We start from the raw sequence: 11,005 nt of genomic DNA on the forward strand, positions 1-11,005 counted from the left end.
ACCGCCCCTCCACACTCGCGAGCCCCTGGAACGGTTTATGCCCCTTTTGCGACCTCGAGAGGAAGCGGCCCCCGGCGTGTTGCGCATTGTGTTAAATTCTTCAAATGTGTATATACGTATATATGTCCGGGTTATGAACTGCATTTGCGCAAAGTTGTATTTCTCCGGACTATACGGTTGGTATGGAGCCGCGGCAGCGTGCTCAGTGCGGATAGACACTCCGCAGCGCGAGTGTGAGCGTGTGTGTTTAGTGTATGTGTGCGAGTGTGTGTACAAGTGTGCGTGCGGTGGCGGTCTTGGAAGTTTGTGCATCGCGAAATAATACTGCTGCGCTGTAAAAGGCAAAAAGAGTCTCGACGCGACTCGCGCGCGCAACAAAGTAAACGCCTCCGCGGACGAGGCCTCCCTCTGTTCCCAACGTCGTGGTGCGAAAGAAAAAAAAAAGAAAAAAAAAGAAAGATCGCACGGAAACGATATTAACGAAGAAAAGAAAAACAAGAAACAGTATGGGAGGGAAACACATGAAATCACACTGAGCAAAAAAGTATCGACGCGCGCTACTTTGTGCATTCATCCTTTGTCAAGGAGAGGCAGTGATCTGGCAGGCCGTGAGCACACCACAGGCAGCGAAGGGTGGTTGGAGCGAGGCGGAGGGGCGAGGAGTGAAGGGGACGTAGGGACGATGCACCTCATCCTCACTGTGCGAGGAACAGACTCAATCTCGGACCTGCAGGTCCAGAAGTGGCTTCACTTCGAGGCTCGCTTCGAGGTCAGCGCACAGTAAAAGGGAATTAGTCCTCAGAACCACCAAATTAGCTAAAAACGAAAACCTAATTGATTAGTTCTGACTACTAATTTTTTTTTTTTACGAGCGTGTCGAGCCCACGAAGAAAAATTAGATATTTAACCTATTGTTGGTAGCTGCAAATTTCAGCTATCAGGCTACATGGATTAGCTACGTACCTAAATATTAGCTAAGCCGTTAATAAAAGTAAGCTAGGTACAGTAATTTAATTGGCTGAATAAAACAAGTTGGCTAATTTAGTTAGCTCCGGTGATAATCCATGAGAGGAGTTTGTAAAAAATTAACAATTTAGTTAAATTATTAGCTGCTATGAAAATATTGCAGGCAGTAGACTTATAACATTTTTAAGCGAATTTTTGGATTACACCTCTACAAGACATGTTATGAGACAGTACCACGTAGTTAGCGCTTGGTCTCTAAAAGGTTACGAGATTATTAATTTTCCAGTAGTGATTGGGTTCGCAGCACAGCTAATAGCACTTTGCGATTTTTCTTAGCTATGCAGCTAACGTTTTAGTATACCCTATATTACCCCACTAATATAGGCTGCAGCAGCTAAGATTTAGCTGTGCAGCTTACTATTTTTCTCCGTGCACATTGAAAGGAGGGGACAGTGAGAAGTGCGACGTTGTGGCGTGACGTCTGGCTCTCGACCTCACCGTGTGTGGTCGAAGTAGGTCATCAGGGAACGCACTGAAAATGATGAGTCAGATATCTTGCAGTCATGGGCGATATCGGTGAAACAGAAAAAATAACGTCGCTCTCCTGAGATTATTTTTCTCCCTCGATTCTAGTCACAATTAACGGTATCACACAAAGAGGGTGAGGTCCACTGCAATTGGGCGAGAGAAGAAAAATCTTACTCCTTTAGAGTGATAATTCGGTGCGTGTGACTGAAATGGGGCGAGCCTTAGAGCTATCTGATTGATAGAGCACGCCGGTGCCCGTGCACCATAACGTGGCCGCAGACTTGTTCACGCGTTGAGTTCCACGTAGGCATATGGTGGCCTTGCTATGCTGGGAAACGATACCCATCTAATTTGCTCCGCGACTCATCGTGTAAACAGCAAATCGGTGGCGCAACTCCCCAAAAGAGAGCAAGCATCACTTCTGTCCATTGTTCCCTGTACCGTGAGGCGAGGTGGTGCGGGGCGGGGTGCGGGTCCAGGCGTTTGAACAAAGTTTCTCCGCTCGCTGACTGCTGCTGCGCTGTCGACGCAGGAAGGACCGGCTTTAGTCTGCGGCGTCAATGCGGAAACTGTTTTGTGTCGCAAAACTTTGTTCAGCAGCATCCAGAGCAGCCCCGGCGACGCCGCCCTCCTCCTTGTCCTGTCTGGCGAGGGCCGCTGACGCCCCACAGCGCACTCCGGCCCACAGGCCGCACCGCACGCCCCCCTTGGAACGCCTCTCGGAACGCCTCTCAGAACGCCTCTCGGAACGCCCCCTCCGGCACGCCCACACGGGGGACGGCACGGCGACGTCTGTCGACAATGCACCCCCCCCCCTCCCTTCCCCTCACCAGCTGCTCCGGCAGCTGCAGCACAGGGCGAGGGGGGCAGTGAGCCCGGAGAGGCCGGGAGGCAGGCGTCTCTTCCAAGTGCCGCAGAATTTGCATCTGAGCTACTGCAGGGGGGGACTCGGGGGCACCAGCGAATGGGGTCATCTCGGCTAGTTTCCTTTCAGAAATCAGAGCGCGCGCGGCGCCGGCACGGGGACCAGCTGCTGGCGGCAGCAACGCGGCAGCAAAGCGGCAGCAATGAACGAGCAAAAGGTGCAACTGGTGTTTGAGCTTTTTACTTAAAAACCAGCGCAAGAGTATGAAAGGGGTAAAAACAAGAGAAAAGCGACGGCGCGCGAGATGAAAAAATAAATAAATCCTCTGCGATTACACGACGGGCTGGTCCGGCTGGGCCGGTCCGGGCCGAGGGCCTCACGGACAAGCGCTTTCACCAACTCGTAATCCCGGGCGGCGCGCGAGCATTCATGACCGCTGCAGCAGTACATTGCAAAGTTGTGTCTGCCAAATTTTGGGGGATGAGCCGCAGAGATTAGAGACACGGCCTTTTGGGAGATGAAGAGGGGAAAGGGAGGGGGAAGGGGCGGGGGGGAAAGGGGGCGAACAGAGTGGGTTATTCACCTAGCCGGCTGAGCTGGGAGGGGAGGGGGGGCAGGGGATGAGGGGCATTCTATGGCCACGCGAGATATGCGAGTCTGTGCGCTCACACACACACAAACACACATACTCGCGCGCGCCCGTACACTATTCCTTCTGTCGGCGAGGCTCGGCCACACAAACACACACACACTTACACGTTTTGTTTCCCCACACAAAAGCCCCCCACACACGAGGTCTTCATAAAACGCTGCAGCCGGAAGACATGCAGTAGTAGCACCACCACGGGGGGGGCAGCCATGGCCGAGCCCCGTGTGCCTAGCCTCGCGCCTAGCTGTTGCCTGCCCCAGGCGTTGGCCTAGGTGTGGCCTATTCGTGGCCTAGTGGCCTAGGCATGGCCTAGCGCGGTGCCGTCAGGTGGTGCCGTCGGGCGAAACAAAACCAAGTAGGGAGAGGAGGGGGGGGGGGCGTCGCTGGACCTGTACTGTACAACACAAACTGCCCGAAGCGACTGACTCTGCAAAGGGACTGCCGAGGGGGCAATAACTCCCTTTTGGTGTGTACACATGATTCCCGAAATACTTGATTCCCAGTGATTCCCTGTGATTCCCGTCCACTTATATTCATTCCTTAGGTTTTCTAGTGGTGGAAAACGCTTGTTTCGACTAATTTGTATCAGTTTCATTGGTTTCCCACTTACTTTAAACGATTTCTGTTGATTTCGATTAACTTTTATCCTGATGATTCCCAGGGAGATGTACACATGATTCCCGGAGTTATTGCCCCCTCGGGGACTGCCATGTACTGCTTTCTCGAATTATCCCTCCAATTGCAGCAAAAAAGCAACAGTAATAGAAAAAAGCGTAAAAGTATTCTATGACCCACCGGTCACCGCACATGTTGTGTAAAGTAGAATATAAGAGAGGACCCCATCATCGTGGCCCCGCGCTCTCGTCGCGACCGGCCCCTAGAAACTTTGTCTGGGGCGTTGCGGCGTCTTCGAGGGCGTCCTGCCCCCGCCCCTCCCCCTTTCCTCGCTTTCCCCTAGACACCGTCGCCCCTCCCGCGATCCGTCTTACTTTTGCAGGAACAGCAACACGAACACACAACACGAGTAACCTCGAGTCGGGGGCCGGGCTGTGGCTGTGACTACCGGGGTGACTGCCGGGGGTATCGAGCCTGAAACGTCATATGGCGAGCGAACCGGGCGGAGCAGATCATCAAAGTGCCATTTGATCGCACTCGTTGGAAGTATTGGCGCGGTAGTGGTGATCGTGGCGGTCGTGGTGAGTGGACGTGGGCAGGGACAGGAGAGTGGGGTAGGGTGGCGATCGGCCGTGGCATCAAGTCAAATGACGAGCCATTTATAGCAGTCACCGATGGGAAAATCAATGGTGGACACGACGGCGCGGCCGTGGCGTTGGCGCTGCGTGGCGTTGCGTGGACGTGGAGGAGCGGGGTTGCGGCGGCAGGGGCCCCGAAGCGTAAGGACCCTATAAGGACCCGATGAGGACCCGATGAGGACCCGATGAGGACCCGATGAGGACCCGATGAGGACCCAGTGAGGACACCCGCAAGCCCCACGATCCCCAATGTGGTCGTCGCAGAGCTCAAATCGTCCCCCGAGGAGGCTAATGTTGATTTATGCTGGGTGGCGGAAGGAAGTGGGGAGGGGGGGGGGAGAAGGGGAGAGGTGAGTGGCAAATAGAGGGAGAATACAGGAGCGAAAGGGAGCGCAAGGAGAGAGGGAGTGCTGACTGTGCCTAATCTTCTCGGGAGTACAGGGGTCGAGGCAGCGGGGTAGTGCCGGGCGGGGGCAGGCCTTGTTTGTGGCCCCCGCAGGTAACATTTCTTAATTTATGGAGGTCCTGTTTGCACTGGTCGACCCGTCACCAGCCGAGCACGGCCCGATTCTACCTCACGACGACAACTACATCGCCCAGAGAGAGGTGCAAGCGAAAGGTATATGAAAGGGGGGAAGTAGGAGAGAGGGATGAGGGCCGGAAAGAGAGGAAAGCGAGAGAGAGTGAGTGAGTGTGAGCGACGAAGAGAGAGGGAGAGGGAGAGGGAGAGAGGGAGAGAGAGAGGAGCCCAATAGCACGGCATGTGCTGAGCCGTGTGTACAGCGCGCATGCGGGATGGTGTCGGGTAGGCGTGGTTCCTTGCTTTATTGCAGCTGGTCAGGTGAGCAGCGTGCGGCAGGGGCGCGAGCCCTGGGCGCAGCCCGCGAGCCTCTGGGGACGGCTTGAAGTGTGCGAGTGAGAGAGAGAGTGCGAGCCCCAAGGCTAACCTTGGCAGTGTAATTAAACACACGGTGCGATAAAGACAGATAGGGTAATGGGCCGCGGGTCGCCGCGCGCAGTCGTACAAGGCAATAGGAGGAAGTAAAACGATAAAGAGGAAAGGAAAAGAGAATTACCGCTCGCTCTCTCTCTCTCTCTAGCAGTCGTGGAGTGCGTGGTCTGACCTACTGACCCACCTGATGTGCGTCGTCGCGAGTCGACCCCCCTGTGTTTATTCCACCGGCTGCTGAAACTCTGACATCAACAATAAACTCACAGCAAAGAGGAGAGAGGGGCGTGATTCATTGTAAAATTGGCGTCAGGTTCAATGTCAGTCCTCTTTGTCAAGCCCTCCGGCGGCGCCGCAGCGGCCGCGGCCCTCGTGCGATAATGACCTCGATGACCGACCGCCGCCGGGCCGGGCCGGGCCGGACCAACGGGCGACAAATAATGTCCACGCATTATCTGGGGTGAAAAACGAGCGTGATAAAGAGGCACCGCCGGGTTGCAGAGAGGGTGGAGCGGGGGGAACACGGGCGCATCTCCATGTGAGCGAGCGAGAACGTCGCACTACGCGCACATGTGTCTGAGCGAGCGCGACAAGTGAGGCGCAAATGGATCAAAGCAAAAAAGAAATGGATCAAAGCAAAAAAGATTGGCAAGCCAGACAATGTAGAGCATCGCGACGACGAACGCGCGCGTGTGTGTATGAGAGTGAGAGAGAGAGAGAGAGAGAGAGAGAGAGAGAGAGAGAGAGAGAGAGAGAGAGAGGGGATGACTGTAATGGGCCAATGAATGGATCGAGATAAACTTGAAGCAGCTGAGGTATGCGTGTCATGTGGATCAGCTAGGATAAAAACTGCATCCACGTGTGAGAGCGAATCAAGAGAATGTAGTTCAGTAGGTTCAAATACGCGCTGAGAGCACCAAAAAAAATCGTTTTAAAATCGTTATAGATTGCTAAATTCCCCGTTTTGCATGTTATTTCCTGCCCCGTCCCCTTTCGGCAGCGTTAATCAATTCCAGCGGCCGCAATCAATCAGCTGAAATGAGGCCAGCACTCACCCCCCCCCCAATCGTCCCGACAGGTGTGCCGGCTCGGCGTGATGCACCTGCAGAGTAATTAAAGACCACAGCGGTGGTTATTTTCTAGCCCGACGCCACTAAAAATAGCCCATGCAGCTGCAGCACTGTCAGTTCTTTTTCGTAACTGTAACTGCTATTAGGTTATCTTTTCCTCGGTGCTTCGGTCGGTGCAGCCGATGTAGAGAGCACCTTTGGACTTTGGATCATCCCATCATACCCGCCGGGTCCACCCGCTCGACCAGGGCGAGTGTTGACAGAGTCGCGACTACGCTGCTAAAAATACTGCTCCCATCCACACGCGATGCTTTGCGGACTGCCGCGCAGTCATGGGGAGAAGGAGAGAGAGAGAGAGAGAGAGAGAGAGGAGAGAGAGGGGGGGGGAGGAGAGAGAGAGACGCTAGATAAGGGTGAAACGCCGCGTTTCGGCGTCGCAACTCGAGCAGAAATGAATCGAATCGCTCACAATCTTGTCAAAATTTCTGGTCACTGAGCTCCTGAAGGGGAGAGTCAGAAAGAGTGAAAAAAGAAGAATAAGAGTGAAAGGAAGACGCCAGAGACTGGAGACGAGGGAGTGAAGGAAAAGATTGCCGACAACCTGCTGCAGGAGACCGGCCCCTGGTGTCCTTTCCTCGCCGCGCGCTCCTTTTCGAGGGTAGGGTTGTGGAAGGCGCAGAATCTTGTTCCGTTCACGCTCGGGCGCCTCCTCAACACGGGGCCGGGCCGAGCCGTGGCCGGCCGCTGGGGAGCAGGGGGCCTGTGGTCGTGCCCGTTATAGCCCCAACTAAAGCCGCCCGCCCTCCCTCATGTCAACACAACTACACGGTTTCCCTATTGGCCACGCATCAGAATTGTGACACGAGATAACGGGACGATATGCCGACATGAAAAGTCAAAGTCAGAGACGAATCCTGTTCGTTCGGGCCTGTTTTATTTTCAACGCGAGGTGGAAACGAGAAAATGTTGGGTGAGACGACCAGCATAGCACGCTCACGCAGTAGACAAACCCCGTGTTAATTAAGGTACTACGTTTTGAACTCAAACACACCTTAAGTCATAAGCGTTAGATGGTGCACTGTACTGAATCACACATTCAGTGCAGCGTGACCGTGACCAACATGTGGCCAAGCTCCGGTGTTAAATCGCAGGCACAAGGAGTGGGCCACAGTTAACCTTCTTAGGCGCCCCCTTAAGCAGTGTACAGACAGGGGCGAGGCGTGAGGTGAGCGAGGTGTAGAGGTGCGAGGCGCCCAGGGGGTAGGCCGCCGCGTGACTCGTGCGCCTTGCGGGTTGGCCTACCCTGCGGACTGCAGGCGCCCCCGGCACTCACCGAGAGGTGTAAGTGAGGTGTGAGTGAGGTGTGAGTGAGGTGTGAGTGAGGTGTAAGTCAGGTGTGAGTGAGGTGTGAGTGAGGTGTGAGTGAGGTGGAAGTGAGGCGAGCGAGGTGTAGAGGTGCGAGGCGCCCGAGTGGTAGGCTGCCGCGTGACTCGCGCGCCTTGCGGGTCGGCCTACCCCGCAGACTGCAGGCGCCCCCGGCACTCACCGTGAGGGGAGAGCACTCCGGCCAGCAGCAGGTGGACGTAGAGGTAGAGGTGCTCCTCGCTCATGGTGACGGAGGCGGGGCAGCACACCTCGAGGTCCGCGTGTCCACACGCACGCACGTCCACACACTCACACACACACAACGCGCACGGGCTTCACCACAAGGGAGGCCTCCGATGGCCCCGCCGCCGTCGTGCAAGTGTCCGGGAGGGATGTTCACGTGGCTCGCGCATCGCCACTCTGAAAGAGAAAAGAAAATAAGAAAGATCAGAAACCAGTTTTTGCCTACTGAGCAGAAGGCCCGTTAGACCGCGAACTAGACCCCCCCCCCCCAATGCTCTCGCCTAGGCGAGTAGTCGGTCCCTTCTTCGGCTCCGTTTGAACAGCGCGTGCGCCGGGGAGCGGCCTCCTAATTTAATTACACTGCCCACACTTTTCCATTCACTTTCGCTATGAACACTTTACCGGGTCGCCATGCTCCCAACGCTTTCGGCATAGGCCGCGCGCCGGCCGCCGTCTGGACGTTCGACCCACCGGATGGGGGTCCGCAACCAACCCTTTCACCCCTAGGGTTGTACGTTCTCACTAGGTGCTCGGTCAAGTTCACTACAAGTAAAGGAGTGACCAAATACCATTCAAATAAATAGAGCGATATTGTGAATCTAATTTGACGACTCTTGGGGAAGCGATATTAATTACATCGCTCGTTTGGAGTAACTTTGTCGCCACATTTTTGGTTACAAAACTATTTCGGGGGAAGGTGTACGAACTATTTCGCTGGTGATTTCCCCCTCGACACTCTAACATCCTGAGTAATTGACACTATTCAATTGTGATGTTATGAATAGTTTGTTTTATACTGCTACGAACAGTTCGTAACCGAAATGGACGAATAATACTCGTTAATTTGAATTATGAACTATTCGTGACAGGTTAGTATCGTAAATGACGAAATTCAGTAACAGTGTAGTGGACCACATGGAGGGGGCGATCGCCCCCCCCCCCCCTCTTAAAACGTGCCTGGCCCGAGGGGTGCGGCGGCCGCGGCGGCGCTGCACGGCGACGCGGCTCGCAAAGCAGAGCAAAGGGATTAGAGGGGCAAAGGTAGCACGACGTTAATTTTCTAGTCTTGTCCTCTTTTTTTTTTCACTCGGCGCGACAAAATCTGGAATTAATCAACACGTCAAATATTTGCTCGCATCGCATCCTTTCATAAGCAAAACAGCCAGCCCTAAACATTCAAGGGGCACGTAAAACTACAACCCGTTTTTCATTAACATTTTATGACGTCATACGTCGCAAGAAGTAAAAGAAAGAAAGGAAATATCGTGAAAAATTTGAAAACGCAATGATAATTATCACTTTTTTTTAGCTCTCCTTTAATGTCTGTAAGCAGGGCGCGGCTGTCTGTCATTCCTTTGGAAGTAGTGCGGCAAGTGGAGGAAGCAAAACATGTAGCATGCGACACAAAACTCACCCTCCCACCCCGGTAAGACACCAGCCGCCCAGCAGCCCACCCCACCTCTCTCCCAGGGAATAACTGTCGCCGTCCCGTGACGGAGGCGTATTTATGCTAATGGAAAGCGGGCGGTCATAACGCGCCGCTGGGGCCCGCACCGCCCGGCAAGCGAGGGCCCAGGCGGTATTAGAAAACCTTCATTTCCGATCACGGTCCGTCAACTTCGACAAGCGACGCATTACGTTAGGTGTTTTTTTATAAAGAGGAAATCATTTAAAAAACAAAAGAGATCTTATATGAGATAATACTGAGGGCCTGTACAGAATTAGGAAGAGAGGGTGGACATGTAATTTCAACAGTGAGATATATCTTGCTCTTAGGGAGGGCGAGATACGTGACTACAAAACTCTAGCTCTCTTGAGATCAAAAATTATTTTTCTCACTCTCTTTTAGTTATAATTTACAGTCCTTATCCACGTCAGAGAAAGGTGCCTATGTAGGTATGAGGTCAGCAAACTGTAACTCGCAGAGGATGAAAACTCGGAAAACATGGCTTAAATAGAGCGACCTAAAAATTCCACGCTTTGATTGAGAGCGGAAAAAAAAGCCTCACTCATTTCAAGAATAAAACTTCACTGAAGGGTTCCGGATGTGGAGAGCGGACTGACACATACAGTCAGCGGAGGGGGAGAGATGTGAAAAGGGGGAGGGAGAGACACGGATGGAAGTACATGGGCGGTGTGGCTGCTCAGCGAGCCAGCCACACATGTCGGCCCAGTGTTTTATCGGCAGCGCTGCAAGGCCTGGCGCGCGGCGGGTGCTGGCGCGGCAGGGAAGGCCAGACCCCATAATTCACCGAAATAAACGCATGTCACTTCACGCCCTCTCCTGGGCGGTAAACACATTTTCCATCTCCTTGAACGTTCAGAGGTACTACACAAAACGTCAAATAAGAAGGTTCTTTTGTTTTCATTGTTCCAATTTTATTTTATTTTATTTTTCACGACAAAAAAAAAATAACTTGATGCTTTCTTTTCCTTTCCAATTTCTACGTGCACTGCACGAGTGCCAACTTTATTGTTTCTTTCCTCCCTTTTTTCGCCGTCATCTTGCTTATCAGTGATTTGCTGTCACTGCCCCGCCAGCCTTGGCGGTATACTCGAGCGCGCGCGCGGCCGCACCGCCCCTCGACCCCTTGGCCCAGGGGTGGGGTGGGGTGGGGTGGGGTGGGGTGGGCCACCACCACCGAGTATTTACGCCGCAATAAAACTCGGCCTGCTGAGAGGTTGAGCTCGCTCATCGGGCCCCACCGCCCGCCCGCCGCTCTGGGCTCCGACACCGTCCGCCCGACCCCGACCACCACCGGTTAAGATACCCGTCACACCGCAAACCCACTCCCACCACGAACTGTAGGGAATGAAAAAAGCAACAAAAAAAACGCGCCCTGCTTTGTATTTATTTTTCATTTTTTTAGCGTCTACAACTGGTGGCTAGGGAGAGCGACGATGATATCGGTCGGTGAAACTGAAGAGCGCCGCGGCGGTCCTGCCCCCCGGGGCCCGCCTCCCCCTCCGCTCCCCTCCTCGTCCGCCGTTACGATGACGAGTTGAATTGCAAAACGACGGGGACAGATTGCTGGGCGACGACAGATTTCACAAAAGATGAAGCGACACGGAGGCGCGGCGGCGCGGCGGTGCGGGTCGCGTTACACGGCGGGGAGG

General features: G+C 54.0%; 1 protein-coding gene across 1 annotated transcript in view; it reads right to left on the minus strand.

Annotated features, from left to right (window-relative positions):
- Window positions 1-11,005, minus strand: part of LOC113204279 (cell adhesion molecule 2-like) — a gene marked incomplete in the record, with an annotated part of 85,143 nt that overhangs the window by 62,855 nt on the left and 11,283 nt on the right. Inside the window, 1 exon segment of the mRNA XM_052271114.1 lies at window positions 7,827-8,065. Coding sequence (XP_052127074.1) covers window positions 7,827-7,890 — 64 coding nt within the window.

Source organism: Frankliniella occidentalis, unplaced genomic scaffold (genome assembly GCF_000697945.3).
Source record: "Frankliniella occidentalis isolate FOCC.00 unplaced genomic scaffold, Focc_3.1 Scaffold150, whole genome shotgun sequence".
Lineage (NCBI taxonomy): Eukaryota > Metazoa > Arthropoda > Insecta > Thysanoptera > Thripidae > Frankliniella > Frankliniella occidentalis.